The sequence below is a fragment of the Heptranchias perlo genome, chromosome 30, assembly GCF_035084215.1.
Source record: "Heptranchias perlo isolate sHepPer1 chromosome 30, sHepPer1.hap1, whole genome shotgun sequence".
Classification (NCBI taxonomy): domain Eukaryota; kingdom Metazoa; phylum Chordata; class Chondrichthyes; order Hexanchiformes; family Hexanchidae; genus Heptranchias; species Heptranchias perlo.
In genome coordinates, this window is record NC_090354.1 from 25,129,461 (window position 1) to 25,154,288 (window position 24,828).

Sequence of the window (24,828 nt, forward strand, 5' to 3'; positions counted from 1 at the left end):
TCAGCTGATGCACTGTGTGTCTGTGGTTGGGATGAGGCCCAGGATGTCATGCTAAGGCCCAGGGAGAGTGAAGGAGGGGCGTTACAGGCAGGGAGCTGAGTTAGTAGCCTCCACCAATGATGGGAGACAACAGTGTCAGCATTAAAGCAGGTGGTCTTGTCTGTATGAAATGAGTTGGGCCCACCTGGCTCTGCCTTGCACCTTTAACACTAGAAGACCCTCACCAACCAGCCAGTCATCAAACGTCAGGGAGTCTAATGTGGTGGAGGTTGAGAATGACTACACTAGTGCCTTTAATTCCAAACCAGGAGAAAGAAAGAACTTGCATTTATATAGCACCTTTCATCATCCTTGGCTGTAAAGCACTTTGGGACATCCTATGAAATACATTTGAAATGTAGTTACTGTTGAAATGTAGGAAACTTGGCAGTCAATTTGTGCACAGCAAGGTCCCACAAACAGCAATGTGATAAATGACCAGATAATCTGTTTTTAAAATGATGTTGGTTGAGGGATAAATACTGGCCAGGACACCGGGAGAAGTCCCCTGCTCGTCTTCAAGATAGTGTGTTGGGATCTTTTACATCCACCTGAGAGGGCAGATGGGGCCTTCGTTTAATGTCTCACCTGAGAGACGACACCTCCGAACTGTACTGGAGAACCAGCCTAGATTATGTGCTTAAATCTCTGGAGTGGGACTTGAACCCATGACCTGCTGGGCTCAGAGGCGAGAGTGCTAACACTGAGCAAAGGCTGACACTCTAACTGATATCCTCTTATATTACATAACTGACTCCAATACAAGCCTTTGTGAAATGCGCTGAAGTTGCTGGTGCCGTGAGATATTCCCCATTTACACTGTTGGGTGGAAAGCTGTAAATTGTGAATTGATTTGTGGTCCTTGGAACTTCTCCGCTGACTGCGGAGCAGCCAGTGAGGAGAACACTGCATTGCTCGGCCATACAAGCAGGCTGATGCTTAGTTTGTCTGCGAGCAGAGAAAATGGCAGGAGGAGCCATGTATTTATATTCATCGTTACGAGTCACTGACACGAGGGAGGGAGGAAACCCTTTGGGATTCTCAGTGCGTCTGGGAGCACCAAGAGTCCCCATCCTGAGGTGGATGCCAGTGCCTCTGGAGGCAGAAGTGGTGCCTCAATTACATTACATTAGATGCTGCTATAAAGCCCTTTATAATGTAAAGGGGTCATGAGCGGGTTAGGTGAATTCGCTAGGCTATTGTCAACAAGGAAAGCGGTCAGTGAGGAGACACCCAGCACTGCCGTTATGCAGCCTGTCGATTCCGTGATACGTCAGGAGAGAAAGCCCTACTGGAATACAAACAACAGATCACTAACAAACAGCGTAAAAAGTGATTTCAAAAAGAACAAATTCCGTTGAATTAAAGTAAGGGTGCGGCTGGCCCGTACAGACGCACTGATGCTCCCGCAGCCACAGCGTGGGAAAATGGCAGCCGGAGGTACTGCCAGAGGATTTTACCCCCAGTTACAGTGCGGCCTCTGGAGATGCCAGAGAACACTCACCCGCCTGGTTTTTTGGGGGTTATGCCCTTTCCTCCTCCTCGCTCAGCCTGCACCCCCTATCCTGGCACAGGCTGTTTTTACCTGTGCTTCTCTGTCCTTGCCCAGCTCCACCGTCATCAGCGCAGAGGCTCCTTTACCACTAATGCTCGACAGGCAGCCCTGCCAGAAGAAATACGCAGATCGCTGCTTCCCAGGACCGCCGCTGCTCAGTTGATCCGGTCTCTGCCGCTTTGCCACTGCAGAGGAACAGAGTGAGATCCCAACTCAGCCACAATACACTGGACTAAAACTTAGTCTCTTTATATAAGAGCAGGATATTGCCATTCTGACTGTCGTACCTCAACTCAAATCAGGTGACTGATTGGGTCTGCTGCAGAGCTAAGAGGAAGGAAACCAGTGTTTCCTGGTACATTTGATAGCCTCTTCTGGGACCCACATAGAGTCCGATCCTGGAGGCTGTCAGAACTATGGAATTCGCCTCCTTTATATTGAGAGAGTGCCATCGGGGTGGGCTGCTAACAGCCCCTTATCAATATAAATGCACCTTTAGGTAAAATGTTTTATTCTCCCAGCCCTCTCCCCCTCTCGACACCAGGTAAGTTAACCTGCAATCTATTGCTCACCAACCTACAGCACTGCGCCTGGCCACTAGAGGGCACACTGAGGCAGCTTTAACCATCGGTTTAGTTTGTAGTGAAATTCCCAGGATTAAGTCATTCCCTTACCCAGACTGCTTACGGTATACTGCCACTGTATCACATAGGTGTCCCCCTCGTGGAACTGGCCGTAACTCTCTCTGGGAAGCTCGCTGTGATCAAACTCTTGAACGTGCCAAACCTCCACACCGACGGTCTTCAGTTCTGCCGTTCTCCCATCGTCCATTTGTAGCAACCCGTAACCTCTTTGCACATTCACTCCGTCCAGGACTGTTCCGAATGGCACGTCCGGGAGTGGAATGAGCAGGTTAGCATCGCACGGCTTCAGGTCAATCTGAGTCTCAAACTGTAAAACCAAAAAGTGAAGGAAATTACACAAATATTTACAATTCATTTGGGGTTTAATTTCCTCCGGTAATGAACAGGTTAACACATTTACATAAAATCTTAACATCCACTGGTTTATTGTAGTTGTTATTTGGATGATACAAGGTTATACCACAGGAAATGATAGCCTTTGCAGAGATAGAAAGAGTGAATGCTGCAGAGACCCGATGTAGATTCCCAGCTGACACCTTAAACTATCTTTCTGCATCGACTGCTAATCAACCGAGCTTTGCATTGCCAGCATTTTCTGTTCATCGTTTGAAAAAAAAAGGTTTTCTAATTTAAAAATGAGTCAGTCGCTGGTTTACACTTCGTGTGGTTGTATATTGTACTAACGCTGCACTTTCGAGCCAGCGAGTGTTGACACCATTTTGTGTCCAGTGGTACATTAGTGTTAGGCACTTCAGGGGATCGAAAACAGGGGGATGGGGGGGAACGAAGGGCAGGTGTTCGGAGGATTAGTCGACACAGCACCATGTGGGCACATGTGACGAATGTCCACTCCCTGATATACAAACACTGAGCATCTGAAATTCCTTTGCCCGTTATTTTGTTGCCTCCATTAAAATAGCATGTAAACAAATTTCTTAGGAATCTATTAAGTGTTTATACACTAAAACTGCACAAAGCGATTTCACCCCAAGGGTGTGTGACAGCCCAGTCCTTTCAACTTAACACCTGGGCGTAAACCAAGGTCAGGGAGTTGGCTGGAACAGTCAGCACTGATGGAGGGTCCGAAATTACAGTTTCATTTCAGCTCCTATTACTTTACTCTTCGACAGCACCTCCCAAACCCGCGACCTCTACCTCCTAGAAGGACAAGGGCAGCAGGCACATGGGAACAACACCACCTGCATGTTCCCCACCAAGTCACACTCCATCCCGACTTGGAAATATATCGCCGTTCCTTCATCGTCACTGGGTCAAAATCCTGGAACTCCCTTCCTAACAGCACAGTGGGAGAACCGTCACCACACAGACTGCAGCGGTTTAAGAAGGCAGCTCACCACCACCTTCTCAAGGGCAATTAGGGATGGGCAATAAATGCCGGCCTTGCCAGCAATGCCCACATCCCATGAGCAAATTTTAAAAAACTCTGTTTATATAAACTCCCCTCCTTCCCTCAAGGTGTGGACTCTTGCTCTTGCTGAGTTATGGATCTACAGGCACCCTACTCCAATCTTATCGGCACTGGTTCTTGCTAGGGTAGGGATAAACAAGCACCATCTTATCCGACACAAACAATTATTGGGATAAGAATCTACAGGCACGCCTGCCCCGTGTACATTATCCTATCCAAGTGACCATCCTACAGGTGTGAGCCCAGAGAGCGGGTGTTGGCAGAGTTACTCGATTGTAGAGCTGGTCACAGCTGAGCCTGACCCTGTTCACACCCGATGGGCATACATATATTTTCCAGCAGATATCAATGGATAGTAGTCAAGAGGCGGATGTTTCCCTCTCTAGCCCAAGGGTGCTGAAGACAATTATGGCAGCCTGAGATCAGCTAACTCAATACCAGCTGGAGATCAAACCACTGACTAAGCTGCTCATGACTCAGCGGTTGTACAATTAGAGGAGATCTGCTGTCAGCCAGGCTCAGTTGGTAGCACTCTTGCCCCTTGAGCCATGAAGGTTGTGGGTTCACAGACCCACTCCAGAGACCTAAACACAAAATCTGGGCTGACACTCCCAGTACAGTACTGAGGGCTGCACTGTTGGAGGTACCATCTCTCAGATGAGACATTAAACCAAGGCCCCATCTGCCCTCTCAGGTGGAAGCAAAAGATCCCATGGCACTATTTAAAGAATCGGGGGAGTTCTCTCTGGTGTCCTGGCCAATATTTATCCCTCAACCAACATCACCAACAACAGATTATCTGTTCATTTATCATATTGCTGTTTGTGGGATCTTGCTGTGCACAAATTGGCTGCCACGTTTGCTACATTACAACAGTGACTACACTTCAAAAAGTATTTCGTTGGCTGTAAAGTGCTTTGGGACATCCTGAGGTCGTGACAGGCGCTATATAAATGCAAGTTCCATCTTTCTTGATATGGTTTCGTTGCCATTCATGACATTGATGCCACTGATGAGCAGCTCTGAGGCTGTTTCCCTGCCCAGCTCTCCCCAACTCCACATTTGGCACGTAGCGACATTCTTTGCGATACAACAGACCGATTTCTCTAGGGTAAACAGCAAGCTCTGTACTATAATGTCTTTCCTTTTTAAAAATCCTCACTGTACCTTTAACTCGGCTGTGACCTCAATGTCCCTTTGCACCTGTTTTCTCGACTCTGCCCAGTCCAGAAACTTCTCCTTGAACAGAATTGTTTCATTGTGCTCGGACAATCGACCAAAGATTACCCAATCAGGACGTCCCTGCCTGTGGAAAAGAAAGTGACATTTAATTTTAGAAATTCTGTTTAAAAAACACAAACTCAGCAATTTTTTACTGTAGAACTATGGACGTTTACAGCACAGCAGGAAGACATTTGGCCCACCGTGTCTGTGCTACCTCTTTGTGAGAGCAATCCAAAACTAATCCCACTACCTTCACACAGCCCTGTGTCTTCCTCTCCTTCAAATATTTATGCACTTTCCCCTTTAAAAGATGCAATGGTCTCTGCATCAATCACTCCCTGTGAGAAAGTATTCCTTGCTCCAACAACCCTCTTCATGAAGAATTCTTTCCTAACCACTCTCCTCACCCTATTAGTGACAATCATAAATTAATGACCCTTCCTAATGAGGAAATGGTCTTTCCTTCTTCACCTTATCAAAACCCTTCTTAATTTTAAAAACCTCTATTAAATCTCCTCTGATCCTTCTCTATTCCAATAGAGGTTGCCCAGTATTTCAAGTGACTTTAATTTGCTAGAATTACAAAGAATCTGCAGCATAGAAACAGGCCATTCGGACCTCATCCCACTGCAATTACCTCGTCCCGCCCTGCCCCCATGTCAATTAACATGATTAATAATTTAATTTACAGTAAAACTTGACTATACTTAAAAGGTTTTGTGAGCCAAATTGAGAGAAATGAGTAAAAGAGAGAAAGCAAAACAAAGAGAAAGGCATATAGTAGAACACAGCCTCGGCCCCAACCTCAGCACCCACCACAGCACCAGTGTGACTTTTCCATCTCCCATGCCCGCCGTCCCTTGGGCTCTGAGTGAGATTGCCAACTTGGTGCCCAATTAGAGGCAGTTTTCACTGTGGGCACATGCCCACAAGCAACTGATTGAGACTGCGCAAACTCATTTCACCAGACAGACCAGGCTAGAGAGGGAAAAATCAATCCTTGATTGCTGTCCATTGATGCTTACTGGAAAATACTAATGTCAGGCCAATGAGGGAGGACTGGATTGGGCTCAGCTTTGACGGGTCCCACATTCAGACAGCTTTGCCAGAACTCAATGTCTAGCTGCACTCATGAAGAATGGTCACTTGGGCAAGACTTGAGGGGCAGTTGGTGCCTGTGGATCTTGGACAGAAGAGTCTGGGTTCGATTCAAACCCAGGTTACAGAGATGAAAGGCCAGTGTCTAACCCACAGCTTTCTTCGACAGCACCTCCCTAACGCGTGACCTTCACCACCTCGAACGACAAGGGCAGCAGGTGCTTAGGAACACCATCACCTCCAGATTCCCCTCCAAATCACACACCATCCTGACTTTGGACATATATCGCCGTTCCTCCATCATCGCTGGGTCAAAATCCTGGAACTCCCTTCCTAACAGCACTGTGGGAGAACCTTCACCACACGGACTGCAGCGGTTCAAGAAGGCGCCTCACCACCACCCTCTCAAGGGCAACTCGGGATGGGCAATAAATACTGGCCTTGCCAGCGACGCCCACATCCCAAGAGTGAATTTTTTTAAAAACCTAATCCTCGTTAAAAAGTGTTTTAAAGTGGCTCAGTTCCCAAATTACCGATTCTGCCACAACACTGGCACCCCTACATCCAGCTCTACTGGGTTATATCAGACAGGATCACCAGAACGTACTGCTACACCTCAACTCACTGCTGTGAAATGTTCTTCTTAGCTCCAGGGTCCAGGGGGTTTACCACACAGTTGCTATAATCATAAGGACCACTCAACAACTGTTTGCCCAGTTGGAGTGCCGTCTTTCGCTGTGCCAGAGTCACCTCTTTGCCATGCCAAATGTACAACTCGCTGCCAAAATCTAACACCAGCACCTGTAAACCAAGGGGAAAGAGTCAGCTCAATAACATGAACCACTGCACCTCAAACAAATAGAAAAACAATTACACTGGGGGTGATTTTAACCCCACCCACCTGGCGGAAACTGGGCGGATGGGCAGTTAAAATGCAATTAGCTTACCCACCCTGGAGTCGCCAGGATCCAGCCGTCCAAGATTCTAACCTGCTCTCCTGAGCAGGCGGCATGGACACCTGGCCAAAGCCAGCGGGGTCCTTCTTCACCTATGCATGTCGGGTCCCCATGGCGTCTTCTGGACCCGGCTGCAATTTTAACTCAGGCCTGAGCAGGGAAGCCGCTGCTTCTTTCCCTCCAGGCCAACCCGGGGCAGAAGAGAATCAGGAACAAAAGAGTGTTTTTCTTTCCTATGTGGGGCCAGGAGGAGCAGGACATAATCCAGGCTTACACAGTGCAATACTGAGGGAGAGCTGCATTGGCAGAGGTGCGAACTTTCAGATGCGACATTAAACCAAAGTCCAATTTGCCTGTTCCAGTGGTTCAGGTAGATACAAAAGATCCTACGACACTATTTGAAGAGGAGCACGGAGGTGGCCAATATTCCTCCTTCAACCAAATTACAGATTAACTAGCAATTCACCTCTTCGACTGTTTGTGAGACCTTGCGTTGTGCAAACTGGCTTCCTGGTCTGTCTACATTACTATAGTGACTGCACAAAGTAATTCATCGCTTCTGAAGTGCATTGAGGTGCCCCAGGGAGATGCCAGTTCTTTCATGCCTTCAATGTCATAGCTAATGATTCACTGCCTGCTGTGGAATTACACCATACAGGCCCGAAGTCCCTGCCAACTTAGAGTGATACAGCGCTATAATTGGCCTCAGCACTCCTGCACTAGAGGGAGGGAAAGAGTTCCTGCTTCCGACTGATCCTTGCTGGAAAGTGAGCATGTGTGGACAGTAATTGAGGACAGGCTCAGGCACGGCTGTTGGTGCCCTTTGCTGTTAAATGTCCGGCCAACACTCACTTGACTCGGCTCGCACAAAAATGAATGATGTGGAGATGCCGGTGATGGACTGGGGTGGACAAATGTAAGGACTTGCACAACACCAGGTTATAGTCCAACAGTTTTATTTTAAATCACAAGCTTTCGGAGCTTACCTCCGGAGCTTACCTCAACCGGGATCTTGGGTTCATGTCACGCTACATGTAACCCCACCAGCAAAAAAAAGTTATCTGTTTTTAATACGACTGGACATTCTCTCTCTCTCTCTCTCTCTGCCTTTCGGGTCTCTTTCTCTCTCTGTCTTTGTAATCTGACCCATTGTGTATTCAGTATACTGGGATGTAATGTTTTCCGTGGCTAACCTGTCTGAACACCAACGACACCTTTGATTGCTGTGATCGTCTCCCAGCCGAGATGTGATAGGGGGCAGTTGGAAAGATTATCTGTAATCACCAGGCATTGTTCTCTGACTATATATGCTGTGCGTTTTTAGAACCCTTCACTCACCTGACGAAGGAGGTAAGCTCCGAAAGCTTGTGATTTAAAATAAAACTGTTGGACGATAACCTGGTGTTGTGCAAGTCCTTAAAAAAGAATGAGGTCCTGCTGCTTGTGGAATTGCACCAAATGAGGGCAGCACCTCCAGGAGAAGAGATCCCCTCTGATATGTTGCGACAGGTTTTGACAGCAGTTGGACAAATACACTGACATTCAGCAGCAATGTGCAAATAATCCGATTCTGCCTTTAGGGGGCAATTCCCTGGGTACGTACTGGTGACGAGGAAGCTCACCCGGTGGCAGGTCAGACAACCGCAGGGCACACTGCCCATAATTCGCCCAACATTTGGGTAAAAAATTGCCCTGCGCCAGCCATCCGCGGGATGTTAGCCCCCCTCACCCGATGCTCATTTTAGATAATTCTGTCAGGTGTTTTTTTTTTCAGGGAGGCCTCTTGTTTTAAAGGTTTTAATAAATAAAAGAGTTTGCCGTGAAACCCTGCTGTGCAATATCAGCACACGACTGCATTAACTGGCATTGGACGAAATCCCTTTGCCCTTTACTATAACCGTTAGAATCACAACCAAAGGAATCTCATATGTTACTGCATTCACGTGCTAATATCGCACAATGTGGGTTCACCCCGAATGCATTCAATAACTGCAGAAAAAAAGATCACAGCTGATATGCGAATGGTCGTCCTCACTGGCTCAGGCTGTGACCCTGCTCTCTCCAACAGTTTCACAGATTAAAGAAAAAAAGAAAGGACTGCATTTATATAGTGCCTTTCACATACTCAGAACTCCCCCGTTCTTCTTCAAAATAGAACCATGGGATCTTTTACGTCCACCTAAGAGGGAAGGCAGGGCCTCGGTTTAATGTCTCATCTGAAAGACGGTACCTCCGACAGTGCAGCACTCCCTCAGTGCTGCATTGGACTCAGCCTAGATTTAGTGCTCCAGTCCCCAGACTGAAACTTGAACCCACGAGCTCTGACTCAGAGGTGAGAGAGCTAGCCATGGCCATAGTCCGCCATGCCACCGGCTGCTGCAGCAGAGAAACCGGGACTGGCTGGTGTGCGGGAACAATCGGGAGTCTGGGGGTGATCGGGTGAAGAGAGAGATACCGGGGAATGGGGGTCGGGGGAAGGGAGGGAGACTGGGGAATGGAGGTCGGGAGGGGATTGGGGCTCAGGCTTGGGGGAGACTGGAGAACGTGGTGGGCGTGGGGAGCAGCATTTCTGCAGAGCTGGGAGCAGCAGCAGTGTTGAGAGTGGGAGCGGCACCGAGAGAGGAGCAGCCTGTAAAGGGGTAAGTGAAACTTGGGGACCAAGGATTCCCACTGGAAGAACTAAGGGAGAAGGGAAAAGGAGGATTTTTGAACTGAGGGCCATTAGATCATGGGATGCTTCATCATAAATTAGAAACTAGAACATTTAAAAGGGAATGGGATAAATATTTGAATATAAAAGGATATGGGAGGGGTGGGGAGGGAAATGGGGTTACACGAGAGTGCGCCAGCATCGGCACCGGCACCAGGGCCGAATGGCCTCTGCCAGTGCTGTAATTTCTATAATTCTATGAAACTCTCCTTTATTGAGTCCGAGGTCAGGGAGTGGTTTAGAAATGTTGGTGCTGAGCTGAGTTTAGGACGATGTGACCTGTGAGAAGTTCCCCAAACACTGGGCCCACTGCCCTTTGTGCAGTCTCTTGGTTCGGTTCAGGTCGGTCTGTGCCAGCCTGTTTTGATGTGTGAAGTCCAAGTACAGATCAGCTCTGACTGAGGCTCCCAGTTCAGGATTGTCACCTTCACACGGAACCAGAGTCCAGGGAGATAGGGAGAGAGATGCATTAACATTTGCAGTTGTCACATGATTAGACATCATATGATTAGAACATCACATGATCAAACCTCCAGGAATACCTCCAACCAGAGTTGGCAACTCTTTATGTGGGCTCCATTTTTGAAAGTTCACCTTATTCTATGCAATTTTCACATAGATTATTGCCGGATTTTTGCAATGCTGCCAAAAACTGCTCACAAATCATTCACTCTGAAAAACTAACTACCTCAATAATGTTGATGTACTGCCAAACATTCAGGATCAGATACAGGCCTCATGGTTCAAAAATACAAGTGCACGATATGCTCCTACCTCCTTTGAATTAAGCATGGAACAGCGAGGGATTTTCCCCCATGATTCATTGTCTGAAACAAGCTTGTCCTCGACCAGGCGATAAATGTAGTTTGTTTCTGTGATTGCAGCTTCGTACACCTCATCTTCGTCAGGATCCCCTGCATCTGGAGAGCCAACAGGGAGCAATCAGTGACGTTAACAATACGAGGACTGTAGTCTCTTCCAGGCTGTTAAGAACTTTATTTTGACAAGATGGTCCTCTCACAGAGCTCAGTACACCTCTTTGAAGTTGCACTGCAAGCAATCTGTGAGCAGGATACTCGCTCTCTCATTGGCGAAGAGTGTGTATGTATGTGTGAGTGAGTGTGAGTGTGAGTGAGAGTGTGAATGAGTGAGTGAGGGCATGAAGGGCGCGAGCGTGAGGTGTGAAGGGCGCGAGTGTGAGGGCACGAGTGTGAGGGCACGAGTGTGAGTGTGAGTGAGTGAGTTAGGGCGTGAAGGGTGCGAATGTGATTGAGTGAGGGCGTGAGTGTGAGGGCGTGGAGGGGGCGAGTGTGAGGGCGTGGAGGGGGCGAGTGTGAGGGCGTGGAGGGGGCGAGTGTGAGGGCGTGGAGGGGGCGAGTGTGAGGGCGTGGAGGGGGCGAGTGTGAGGGCGTGGAGGGGGCGAGTGTGAGGGCGTGGAGGGGGCGAGTGTGAGGGCGTGGAGGGGGCGAGTGTGAGGGCGTGGAGGGGGCGAGTGTGAGGGCGTGGAGGGGGCGAGTGTGAGGGCGTGGAGGGGGCGAGTGTGAGGGCGTGGAGGGGGCGGGTGTGAGGGCGAGGAGGGCGCGAGTGTGAGGGCGTGGAGGGGGCGAGTGTGAGGGCGTGGAGGGGGCGAGTGTGAGGGCGTGGAGGGGGCGAGTGTGAGGGCGTGGAGGGGGCGAGTGTGAGGGCGTGGAGGGCGCGAGTGTGAGGGCGTGGAGGGCGCGAGTGTGAGGGCGTGGAGGGGGCGAGTGTGAGGGCGTGGAGGGGGCGAGTGTGAGGGCGTGGAGGGGGCGAGTGTGAGGGCGTGGAGGGGGCGAGTGTGAGGGCGTGGAGGGGGCGAGTGTGAGGGCGTGGAGGGCGCGAGTGTGAGGGCGTGGAGGGGGCGAGTGTGAGGGCGTGGAGGGCGCGAGTGTGAGGGCGTGGAGGGGGCGAGTGTGAGGGCGTGAGTGTGAGGGCGTGGAGGGGGCGAGCGTGAGGGCGTGGAGGGCGCGAGTGTGAGGGCACGAGCGTGAGGGCGTGGAGGGGGCGAGTGTGAGGGCGTGGAGGGGGCGAGTGTGAGGGCGTGGAGGGGGCGAGTGTGAGGGCGTGGAGGGGGCGAGTGTGAGGGCGTGGAGGGCGCGAGTGTGAGGGCGTGAGTGTGAGGGCGTGGAGGGGGCGAGTGTGAGGGCGTGGAGGGGGCGAGTGTGAGGGCGTGGAGGGGGCGAGTGTGAGGGCGTGGAGGGGGCGAGTGTGAGGGCGTGGAGGGCGCGAGTGTGAGGGCACGAGCGTGAGGGCGTGGAGGGGGCGAGTGTGAGGGCGTGGAGGGGGCGAGTGTGAGGGCGTGGAGGGGGCGAGTGTGAGGGCGTGGAGGGGGCGAGTGTGAGGGCGTGGAGGGGGCGAGTGTGAGGGCGTGAGTGTGAGGGCGTGGAGGGGGCGAGTGTGAGGGCGTGGAGGGGGCGAGTGTGAGGGCGTGGAGGGGGCGAGTGTGAGGGCGTGGAGGGGGCGAGTGTGAGGGCGTGGAGGGGGCGAGTGTGAGGGCGTGAGTGTGAGGGCGTGGAGGGGGCGAGTGTGAGGGCGTGGAGGGGGCGAGTGTGAGGGCGTGGAGGGGGCGAGCGTGAGGGCGTGGAGGGGGCGAGTGTGAGGGCGTGGAGGGGGCGAGTGTGAGGGCGTGGAGGGGGCGAGTGTGAGGGCGTGGAGGGGGCGAGTGTGAGGGCGTGAGTGTGAGGGCGTGGAGGGGGCGAGTGTGAGGGCGTGGAGGGGGCGAGCGTGAGGGCGTGGAGGGGGCGAGCGTGAGGGCGTGGAGGGGGGCGAGAGACAGGGCGCGGATCTTGACTTTGTGATTGAAGTTGGAAATATTAATCGGGAGAGATGTGAAAGGGGCTGCCGGCTCGCTATCACTTGTTTTACACTATCGCACAGTCACTATCTACCCCAGAGAGTGTGAGTGAGAGTTTGAGAGTGAGTGAGTGTGAGTGAGTGAGAACAGCATAAATTGGAAGGAAAATAATAGCAAAAAATTTCTATTGTCCTTCAAAACATGCTCTTGATGAAAGCTTCAACTTCAACAATCTGCTGTGTTTAAACACCCTTTGAGCAGCCAACGAGATTTTAATCCTGGTCCTGAAATTGAACTGCACTGCAATAATCCCCAACCGCTTAACAATATAGCAGATATATAGCGGACTAAATACATGTAGATAGGAGTCTGGCTGGGCCTAAAAGACAAGTTAATTTCACTTCTATATAACTTAAAAACCACTTTGAACATGGTAAAAAAACAGAATGGAAACTGCAGACACAAAGACGAATATTGCCATACACTTCCTCCCAACAAATAATTATGGAGAGAGAAAAGGGAACCCCCTATATTGAAATGGTGAAGGTCTACTTTCAACATCTACAGCGCTATGTCATAGAGTCATAGAGTTATACAGCACGGATAGAGGCCCTTCGGCCCATCGTGTCCGCGCCGGCCATCAAGCCCTGTCTACTCTAATCCCATATTCCAGCATTTGGTCCGTAGCCTTGTATGCTATGGCATTTCAAGTGCTCATCCAAATGCTTCTTGAATGTTGTGAGGGTTCCTGCCTCCACAACCCTTTCAGGCAGTGAGTTCCAGACTCCAACCACCCTCTGGGTGAAAAAGTTCTTTCTCAAATCCCCTCTAAACCTCCTGCCTTTTACCTTGAATCTATGTCCCCTTGTTATAGAACCCTCAGTGGAGGTGGTGTTTATTGAGTCAGTAGAGGTTGTGTCGGTGGTAGTCATGACAGTACTGGTGGAGATGCTCTCAATGGTGCTTGTGCTGGTTGTGTCAGTGGAGGTGGTATCAGGACTGGTGTTTATTGTGTCAGAAGTGGTTGTCATGACAGCGTTGGTGGTGTTGGTGGGGTCAGTGGCGACTGTGAAGGTGGCACTGGTGATTGTGGTGGGTGTTGACCATTTGATACCGACACTTCAGCCATCCAGTTCTTATTGAACAGCAATGAAGGTCACAGCTGAAGATTTCAAGTTGCCCCAAATACTTTTGATTTTTTTTGTAATTTTGTTATCCAACAAAAGGCGACATCACGAGAAAGGAGCACAGGCAGTGACACCAGCAAATAGGGACAGATTTTCCTGTTATTGCACCTGAGCAAATTGCATCACCTAAATGCAGTGCCGAGAGCAAAATCAGTCCGGAGTCGTTACCACTGTAATCAGTTCTTCTTGTCTGATTTTCCTCTTTGTGCTGCACCTAGGCAATCCAATTTTCCCGGTACAGTAGCGGGAAAATCTCCCCCAACTTGTCCCAAACTACTGTGAAATCAGTCAACGTAGGAGTTTCCAACAGATTCGCTCAACAAAAAAAGCTGTTGTCATTTGAGGATCCATCTTTTCACTAGTGTCCGCCTATCTATTCATGTGGGTAAATTACCTGCACTGTGTGTCCAATTATATCCGCCACTAAGTTTGAACTTCTTACCTTGATATTCAGCTTGGCCGCCCAGAAGATCCCAGAATTCCTTGGCCCTTTTGCTTTGACTGTTAATGCCCTCTTCAATAGTGGTAACATTCGCTGCTCGGCAACCCAGTTCTCGTTTTGTCTGGATGAAACCAGCCAGCTCCGACGCCTAAAAGTAGGAGAGGGATGCAGTTGAGAATTCCTTATTGGGAACTACTGGTTGATATTTGACCACTCAAATGAATTGGAGACGCAACAGGCAGAAACTTCTTAGACTGACCAAAGCCATGGATCGATGTGTTTCCTTAACAGTTCTGAGTGGTACCTGTCACTACAGCGTGGTGTGAAGTCTCAGAGCTGCCACAGTAACTAGTTAGGGAGTGAAATGAGTATCTGAGGTGCCACACTGGAAGTCTACCTGTCATTTCACTGGTTACAATGTTTCACTTAGAACACAGTGCTGGGCGTCATGTAGGGCAGGAAGGGCTTTGGGACGTGGCTATTGTGGAGGGCGTGGGTGGGACCAAGGCAATCGTAATAAATGTACTAGCAGTCTTGCATATAGCGCGCACTCCCTGCCAATATCACACTTATTTCCTGTAACACTTTGCCTGTCACACTCTGTTGATAACATCCCTATTATATTTCTCCCACTCACCGTGAGTAACACCACAGGAGATGTGCTTGTGTGTAATATAATACTTCAATGATTTCAGAGCTAACTCCCTGTGCACAAAGTGGGAGGTGGAAACAGTAAGAAAATGGGCGAGGGAGACAATGTGATGTGAGTAACGTCCATATTTGTATCAAATTCCTTCGCCTATTTCAACAAAAATGTTACCCCAACTGAGCAATTTCATATAGCTGTGTTAATTACTATCACGTAACACGAGTTCAACTCCTGGGTGCTTGTTATTAGCAGCCACTGGGTTAAGAGTGAGAGTGAGGCATTTCTCCACAAGGGTGGGAACAAGTAACTTCAATGGCACAACCAATGATCTTGCCCTGTTATTGAAGCAGACATGAGATGAGAGGTAAGAGCAAGCCTTCATCCATTCATTTTTCTATCGTGTGTAATTAAGCAACTCTCCTGGCTGGCCTCTCACCTTCCACCCTCCATAAACTTCAGCTCATCCAAAACTCTGCTGCCCGTTTCCTAACTCACACCAAATCCCATTCTCCCATCACCCCTATGCTCGCTGACGTACATTGGCTCCCAGTCTGGCAACGCCTCGATTTTAAAATTCTCATCCTTGTTTTCAAATCCCTCCATGGCCTCGCCCCTCCCTATCTCTGTAACCTCCTCCAGATCTACAACCCACCGAGATCTCTGCGCTCCTCCAATTTTGGCTTCTTGGGCATCCCCGATTTTCATTGGCCATCCACCATTGGTGGCCGTGCCTTCAGCTGTCTAGGCCCTAAGCTCCGGAACTCCCTCCCTAAACTTCTCCAACTCTCTATCTCTCTCTCCTCCTTTAAGACGCTCCATAAAACCTACCTCTTTGACCAAGCTTTGACCTGTCCTAACATTTCATGTGGCTCGGTGTCAAATTTTGTTTATTTACGTTCCTGTGAAGCACCGTGGGACGTTTTTACTACGTTAAAGGTGCTACATAAATGCAAGTTGTTATTGTTGAGTCAGGTTTAACGGCCATACCTTCGAGCGTTCAATTACATTGGCGAATTCTCCAGTCCAAAGAAAGCAGTGCTGTGCAGTGACCAACAGGAAACAGTCCCCACTGTTAAGTGAGCTGGCTCTTGGCTCCACCAATCGAACTTGGACATGCCTGCGACCTGAGAAAGGACAGAGTTACCCCTGGTTCTGCTCCTGATCCGCACATATAAACAAGTCATCGCTCCTCAACTCTTAACAGTGCCATGAATCAACTAGTCAGACCACACATAAAGGCAGATACCATAGTTAACCGGGAGCTCAGGGCTAGATGGCACGTTACAGTTTTGCAGTTTAAGCAAAGCCGATTGGATTCGGGGCCTGCTGTGTGTTAGTTCCCCTCAGTTGGAGTAGCGGTCGAGGTGCTACAACTGACACTGGCACCCCTGGTTTGGGAGAGGGGGAAGGATCAGCCAGATTTCTCCTGCATGTTTGTAGACATTGGGGTGGGGTCATTTTGACTTTGGGCGATAGTGTAAAATCAGATCGGCCGCCCATTACACACCTCTCCCCATTTTCATTACCAGTGAAGTCAATGGGTGTCTGCTGTGGCTCAGTTGGTATCGCTCTTGTCTCTGAGTCAGAAGGTTGTGGGTTCAAGTCCCCCTCCAGAGATTTAAGCACGTAATCCAGGTTGATACTCCAGTACAGTACTGAGGGAGTACTGCATTGTTGGAGGTGCCGTCTTTCGGATGAGATGTTAAGCCAAGGCCCCATCTGCCCTCTCAGATGGATATAAAAGATCCCATGGCACTACTTCGAAGAAGAGCAGGGAAGTTCTCCCCAGTGTCCTGGCCAATATTTATCCCTCAACCAACATCACTAAAACAGATTATCTGGTTATTATCACATGGTTATGTAAATACAAGCCTTTCTGTCAATGAAAATGAAAATCGGGAGAGCTTGGCTGATTCACTGTCGCCCAAAGTCAAAATTACCCCCTCAGTGAGGACAACCGTAGACACATCTGTGATGATTTCCCCACACCTGTATTATCCTGTCAACACTTACTTTCTAGGTTCACACACAATGAACAGCCATGTGGGTAGTGTACCAAAGGCTGTTGCCACTTGTGGAAATAGTCAGAGGGGGAAAAATTGGAAAGGGGCCATTTTTGGGTGTAGGTAGCGTGATGTGCTATCACCCCGTGCCCAATGATCCCTGCACAGGCAGGACGCAAGTTTCGACCCACCCGAGGACTCACCTGCAATCAGCGTTCCATTCCACGCCTTGCACATGGAATCAATGCAATTTACACTTTCCACCACCAGAGGGAGCTCAATCTCTTAAAGGGAGGATGTTTCCGAGAAAGCTCTTAAAGGTAACTGGTACCTGTTATTTGCTGAAAATAACAGCCTACTGAATGCACGGAGTCTGAACAGAGATCAGGCATCGCACACATAAAACACAGATGCAGGTCCCATCCCTGTGTTTACACACTGATGAGTTATGTTAAAACATTGAATGAATGTTGCGCACTACTAAATCCCACATCCTCCAATCTGCACGCCAGACCTCACCAATCTGCCGATCTGAGTTGGTACCAGGCCTGCGAGAGTGCGTACACCAAGGTTCTCTGCTGATGCACTAGAGACCTTGGGTGCAAGAGTGCAAGAGGTGGACAGAAGGAGGGTCATCCCATATCCGCAGGGGGCAGGGGGGCGGCAAGAGGCCCTCCAGACATATACTCAAAAGACAGTGGGAGGCAGTGGGGGACGAAGTCAATGCCAGACGCACAGCATCATGAACATGGATGCAGTGCAGGAAGAAGTTCAATGCTTTGACATGAGTGGTCAAGGTGAGTGAGGTCATCTGTCAAGTGGCGTCTCCTACCAACTGCACCACGCACTGCACACCCCATCCCCCACATACCAAAAAATTCTTTCCATCAGTACTCAACTCTTCCAATCCGATGCTTCCTCTCACCCTTACACATTACCATTATTGCAAGCCGCCCACTCACAACTCACAGGTTACACACACTGGCAGCTATTCAACCATGACAGGCACATCACCCAGATACACATCCCGCTTTCTTGCAGGAGAAGGTGGCGCATATCAAGAGGCAGCAAGTGGCCGTGGCATTTAGCCCCTCGAGCCTGTTCCACCATTCAATAAGATCATGGTGGACCTGTGACCTCCATACACCTGTCTTAGCCCCATATCTCTTAATACCCTTGGTTCACAGAAATCTATCAATCTCAAATTTAACATTCACAATTGAGCTAGCATCAACTGCCATTTGCAGAAGAGTGTTCCAAACGTCTCCCACCCTTTGCGTGTAGAAGCATTTCCTAACTCTACTCCTGCACGTCCTGGCTCTAAATGTTAGGCTATGTCCCCTCGTCCTAGTATTGCAGTTTAGGAGACCTCCAAAAACAGTTACAAATGTCTCGCCAACCAGAAGCAATAATCCAGTCACTAACCTGTAAATCCTGCATGGTCCCTTTAAATAGAGCTGGTGGGGGGGGTCCTCCAGGCACTCTAAGACATGTTCAGATGGTTGGGGTTAAGGCTGTGCGTCGAGTTGAACGTTAGACACCATTTTGGGACTTATCACTTTAAATCAGCATTGCACACTGATTGAAGCCATTTTCCCCCTACTTTACATGATTCCAATGTTCCTTATCTGCGCCTGCGCTAACTCCTATACCAAGATGGCGTCTGGCGCACGTCATGCAGGAAACGTACGTGCGCATCCAAGATGCCATCTTGGATGTCGGAGAGGCCGTGTAGCGCCGAAACAATGGGCGCTACACGGCCCAACTTAGCGCCCAGTACCTCGAACAGGAAAAAGAGGGAATCAGGAAGCTTGGGGCTAGGACTGTCTATCAAAATCAAGAGCGGCTGGGCAAAACCTAAGCCAGCCAGCAACAATTCTCTGGTTTTTAAAAAAAAAACTCATTCTAGGGATGTGGGTATCACTGGCAAGGCTGGCATTTCTATCCCATCCCTGGTTGCCCTGAGAAGGTGGTGGTGGGCGTTCTTCTTGAACCTCTGCAGTCCGTGTGGTGAAGGTGCTCCCACAGTGCTGTAAGGTAGGGAGTTCTATGATATTGTGAGCAGATTCCATTTTTTAATCTACCTATTGATACACACTGCATCTGATGTGTTCATCATTCCTCAATGTGTCACACATGCAAAGTGGCTGGGTTAAATACCATATTCATAAATCAGTAACAAATCACAATCAAATGGTTAAGGAGCCGACCAATGAACAAAACACACATATAAATAAAGGGGAAGGAAAGCCTGTCATTTCCTGCTGGTTTCTTCTGACCTTGATAACGCTTCTCTCCTTTGGGAGAGGCCACAACGATTTATAAGCAGCAGCTCATTTTATTTCCCTCAGCAACAGTCTCAGGGCTTGCTTGTTTATACCATTTAAGACTTTGTTTTCTTAAGGGAATATGTCGGATAAAACACAGCTTCACAGTAGCAGCAGTTTTCCTCTAGGCAGTCCCTTTATGCATGTTAGAAGGGCTATAATGACATGAACTTGGCAATAGCAGGTGTGAAGCTCATTCTGTCACTCAGTGTCACATCTTGTTGGCTTAACAACACACTGGATACAACATACTTTTTGCAGGCTTGGTTTTGAAAAGAAGCCAGTGTTTTGACAAATCACTCGGAAAGGTCTGGGAGCTGCCAGTTCTCCTCCGGGCCCCACAAGGAAACCTTGGGTCATCCTAGTCCTGGGTTTTCCTTCCCTCCCCCACCGCGATCGCCTCAGGAGCCCCCCACCCCACCGCCCGCCCCCAACACTTACCTTATGCCAGGGGCTGGTCTCTCGGGTCCCTGATTGCGGCCTCCTGCCGCCTGAAATCCCGCTCTGATTTCAATCATTTAGATGAGGCCCGGGAGTTAAAATGGCCCAGGCCTCACCCTGGCACCATCAAGGGCGTTTCCCTCCCACCCTGCACTCCCGCCCTGAGTTAAAATTGGGGTTTCAGTGTCTGGCTCACACATGACAGTTGGTCTAGGGACCAGAGGCCAATCATTATCTATGGAACTGTGCCCCAGTAAAGATGAGTGTCTTTAGGAAATAACAACCTAGGAGGGAGTTGTTGCACATTTTAAAATTTGTGTTTACAGTTGTTGGATTCTACATGAAATCACAGAGGCCATGTTGGTTTTTAACCGAATGTATAAACTTCTTATTTTCTCAAAGCCTTAAATGTTCTTCCCAATTATCAGGAGATGACACAAGTGGACAATGGTTACCTTTAACTTGCAGCAGCATCACCTTCTTGAATGGAAGCATGCTGTTACTGGACATCTGGTCTGTCGTCTTCACGTTCCGGAGATTCACGTTTTTGAAGTTCTCCTTGCTCGCCAGCCCTGCCAAAGCCACGTCTGCGTAGTTAGAGTGTTTCGCCACTGTGAACATACAAAAACGTTCCTGAGATAAATGAAAGGCAGAATAAAAGATCCACTTTATACACTGGAAACAGCTTAAGCAGAAGTGTATTACACGTGGGATAACACACCGGCTGCAGTGTGTTACAGACAATTCGACACAAGTTGGAGTGTGCTACCTAAAGGTTAATGAACCTATTGGAGTCTGTAACACAGAGAATAACGCATGTGCTGGAGTGAGTTTAAGTTGTACAGCTGGACCTTGCTGCTTCCTGTTTTTGTCCCTCTAGTAATGAAGGGGGAGCAGGTGGGCACAGCTGGCTCGAGAGTGCAGTGTAGCGAGGAATCTGGAGTGGGTTTAAACCATATTATTTTATCAGAGTCTCTCTCAATATAGAAATTCTAACACAGAAAGAGACCTGTGGCCGTGCTGGCGTTAGCTCCACAGCGCAGATATCTACTATACTCCCATTCCCTGCAAGTACCCATCTAATTCTCTCATATAAGTGTTGTGATTACATCATCGTGGTAACGCATTCCATTATTTATTAACTCTGAAAACATATTTTTTAATCTCACCTTTATACTTCTTGCATCAGGGATTGTGGAGTCTGGTTTTTCAACATTTGCAAGTGTTGATCATTTGGCATTGAAGCTTGCTTTCCTTTTTGGTAGAAATGTTCTTGTACGATCCCTTTTTCCCTTAATAAAGTGTCCTTGGTTGTGAGGTCAGATCACAGCACTGTTCTGAGCTCGATTAATCTCACTCTATTTCTAGCGCCTGGGACTGTACATAGAACAGCCCAGGGGAGAATGGCGGTTCCTTATTTTGGGGTGTGCCTGGGCTACACTCATCTCCACCACAGCTGGGACTCTCCGGGTGGGGAGCCACACAGGCTCCCTCTTCACAATGCAGTACGTTGGAGCTTCACTGCATTAGACAATCATACTTCCCTCCCTCCTTAGATTTTAAAAAAGGCAGCTTCAGGGCTAAAATTTTTTGCTCATTGTGAAGTAAACTGCAGTCCGCCTGATTGCCAGAGTCACATCACAGGCAAACTGCTTACACTGAGAAAGATATAATGTCAAGATTTTTATAACTATGTGAAGTAAATTTCCAAGTTTGTGCTGTGAATGGACAAATAAATCATGGGCACTGCTCTCAGGATTTCTCAATAGGTAAGGCTTGGAAAATGGACCAATGTATTTTTAAACAATATGAAATGGGTGAATACTTTCAGCAGAAAAGGACTTGTCCTGTATGTTCGCTCCTCGTTAAGGATTTATAGTAGACTGTGCAAGTTGTCCACACAAGAACATCAAGGCCTTGCAGAGGAGATTTATCAGAATGGTGCCAGGGATGAGGGACTTCGGTTGTGTGGAGAGACTGGAGAAGCTGGGATTGTTCTCCTTAGAACAGAGAAGGTTAAGATGAGATTTAATAGAGGTGCTCAAAAGTATGAAGGGTTTTGATAAGAGTAAATGAGGAGAAACTATTCCCACTGGCAGGAGGGTCGGTAACCAGAGAACACAGATTTAAGATAATGGGCAAAATAACCAGAGGGGAGATGAGGAGAATTTTTTTTTAAACACAGTGAGTTGTTATGGTCTGGAATGCACTGCCTGAAAGGGTGGTGGAAGCAGATTCAATAGTAACTTCCAAAAGGGAATTGGATAAATACTTGAAAAGGAGAAAATTTGCAGGGCTACGGGGAAAGTGCAGGGGGGAGTGGGACTAATTGGATAGCTCTTTCAAAGAGCCGGCACAGGCACGATGGGCCGAATGGCCTCCTTCTGTGCTGTCTGATTCTATGATATGATTGTATGGAGGATATGGGACGGTTACACTCTAACTCACTGAGGAAGAATTGAAGGAGGAAACCTCTCCGACCTACTTCTCTCGGCTCGGATCCTCCTGACCTCCACCGTAGCCACGTTCAAACGCTGCTCCGTGTACTCCTGACGGATGTCATCTCGGGCAGCCAGCGCTCGCAGGGGATTGCGAGAGCACTGCGTCTTACGTAGAGGTCTTACGGCTCGTTTGTGTTCCGCCACCTCAGAGGTCAGTCTGCAAGAATGAAGCCAAAATTAAAAGTCAACACAGCTCCCAGTGAGGAACCATCTTAAACCGTTCCTCATGTTAAGTGCTTGCTCAGCGAAGGTTTCAACATCTCGTTCATCTTTTGCACCTTGACGTGAATCGAGGTGGAAATTAACTATTTTTTTTTGCATTTTGTACTTTGAATCCAACATCAGGTCAGCAGTTTGCTGACGCAGCAACAAACTAACTCAAATTAAACACACTTTCATCTTCATCCTTGAGCTGGATCCTATCCTCACTCCAGTTGCCTGCTTTAAGGTGTAAGGTAGAGAGCCGGCCTATAATGGGAGCCCAGCCTCCACTTTTATACAGGGAGCTGGCTCCCCATGACAGAAATCCACAGTTTCACACGCTCGCAGGTTGAATTCTCTCCCAATCTTGTGTGTCTCCGTTTTGCTATGGGATAACTCAGCACACCACCACCCACCACTGCTCCAGCAAACCTGGGATCTATTTCATTAAACAAAGCTCACAGTCCCCGACCTAACACTGGGTTTATATTGGTGGCACGCAGCGACTTCAGCTCGATCACCCTGGGCACCAGAGCACAGCTGAAAACCTAAAATTCCTATTATACAGGTAAAGTGACAGGTTGCCATAAGAACATAGCAAAATGCCGAAGGCATGAAAAGGCCATTTGACCCAGTAAGCTTGCTCCACTCATATTACAATTTACACAGGCTCGCACTTTGAATCCCTCTGATTCTATGACCCAACCTGTAGATTGATCCAAAAATCTTTCCCCCTCCATAGTAAAGAAGTTTTTTTCTAAGCTCTGTTTTACTTTTGACTCTTTTAAATTTATCTCTTCTTGGTCTAATTTGTTTGCAAGTAAGATTCTTATTTATGCCATTTAATAACATGTACCTCACTGAGGTACCTACATATCCTTACCCTTCTTCTTTCTAGACTTTACAGCTTGGCCTTCTCCAAACTTTCCTCATCGCTCATCCACATTCTTGTTCTTCCCTACAGCGTCCCCAATGCCTTTATGTTTTTTCTTGCAGAGAGTAAGGGAGAACCAGAGACTGAGTTGCCCTGAGCTGCTCTCGCATTCCTCCTGCAAATGGTAGATATGGACGCCCGAGAGCAAGTGACTTGCTTACTCTCACGTCCAGCAGATACTCGCTGTGGACCCATTGGCGGCTCCCTATAATGTGAACTCCCAGTAATGGTGACCTCAAGCCCTGGGTTTAAATGATGGTTCTCAATCACTTTATCCGGACTCAAATCACACAAGATAGAAATGGATGAGGACAGTCATTCAGCTCATTATAACTCAGAAAGAACCTACAGACCCTCCCCCAATCAGGGCACCCAACTGCTTTGAAAATGACTTTCCACTCCACTATTATACCTGGAAGCCCATTCCATGTGTTGATAACCGTTTGAGACTGTGTGAGGAAAAACATTCCTGATATCAGCCCTAAATTTGCCTCTTGCTGGCGTGAATCTGCACCCCCCTTGTCCTACGTCATAATTTAATTTGAAGAGATGTCCTGACGGTACCTTCTCAATACTGTTTGTTTTCTTTTATACATATGATCCCCTCAGATTAGATCACTCCCATGTACCGAGGGTTCTTTTTGGAATGAACAGTAACAAAGGATACACCACCTCTCCTCCTATAAAATTCGAAACAAATCCCCTTGAGTGAAACGATCGAACTCTTACTTTGGTGTGTTGGATTCAAAAATAACATCAAAACTCTCCTCGATTTCCACCGCACTGGATGTCAGAATGGTGGGCGTGCGCTTATAGAATCTACTAAAGGTATCGTCGTCGTCTGGTCGCATCACTTCCTTCACCGTTTGTTCTGTCACTGTGATGGTCATCTCCTGGTGATTTGTGGCTGGGTTAAAAGATTTCACAAAGATAGGTCCGTCACACGAGTGCCTAGAAATCTAGAAGGCTAGATTTTATTCTCTATTAAATTACATAACCACTGAGCCATGAAAGAAAGAACTTGCATTCATATAGCACCTTTCATGACCTCAGGACATCCCAATGTACTTTTGAAATGTAGTCACTGTTGTAATGTAGGGAAACAGGACAGAAAATTTGTGCTTAGCATGGTCCCACAAATAGCAATGAGATAAATGACAAGATAAGCTGTTCTGGTGGTATTGGCTGAGGGATAATTGTTGGTTGAGATGAAACTTACAGAGCACGGTTTCAAACTTTGTTGTATTGTGGAGGGTGAGGCATACAAATACTGATACTCCCGCAACCCCCTATAAGGATTGTTACCGTCTTGCAGAATTCCCTTCCAAAAGTCGGTATCAACCGTCCACAGCAGACAGTGCTACCATTGTGAAAAATGTATATACAGCAACAGAAATAATATTCTAGCAAGTCAACAAATACAGAAGTCTGATGGTCAGAAAGAAAGAAAGAACTTCCATTCAAATAGCACCTATCGTGACCTCAGGATGTCCCAAAGTGCTTTACAGCCAATTAAGTACTTTTGAAGTGAAGTCACTGTTGTAATGTGGGAAAAACGACAGCCAGTTTGTGCATAGCAAGTTCCCACAAACAACAATGTGATAATGACCAGATAATCTGTTTTAGTGATGTTGGTTGAGGTATAAATATTAGCCAGGACACCAGGCAGAACCAGC

The 24,828-nt window shown here is 48.3% G+C and overlaps 1 protein-coding gene across 8 annotated transcripts in view; it reads right to left on the bottom strand.

Moving 5' to 3' along the window:
- The window catches only part of LOC137300003 (supervillin-like), a 159,761-nt gene that overhangs the window by 18,122 nt on the left and 116,811 nt on the right, over positions 1-24,828 (bottom strand). For all 8 annotated transcript variants that reach the window (XM_067969077.1, XM_067969080.1, XM_067969076.1 and 5 more), the window contains 10 exons: positions 23,882-24,059; positions 22,002-22,174; positions 19,972-20,127; positions 15,733-15,869; positions 14,097-14,244; positions 10,430-10,575; positions 6,615-6,790; positions 4,835-4,973; positions 2,269-2,545; positions 1,625-1,779 (listed from right to left, as the gene is read on the bottom strand). In XM_067969077.1, coding sequence (XP_067825178.1) covers positions 1,625-1,779; positions 2,269-2,545; positions 4,835-4,973; positions 6,615-6,790; positions 10,430-10,575; positions 14,097-14,244; positions 15,733-15,869; positions 19,972-20,127; positions 22,002-22,174; positions 23,882-24,059 — 1,685 coding nt within the window. The remainder of the gene's footprint in view (positions 1-1,624; positions 1,780-2,268; positions 2,546-4,834; positions 4,974-6,614; positions 6,791-10,429; positions 10,576-14,096; positions 14,245-15,732; positions 15,870-19,971; positions 20,128-22,001; positions 22,175-23,881; positions 24,060-24,828) is intronic.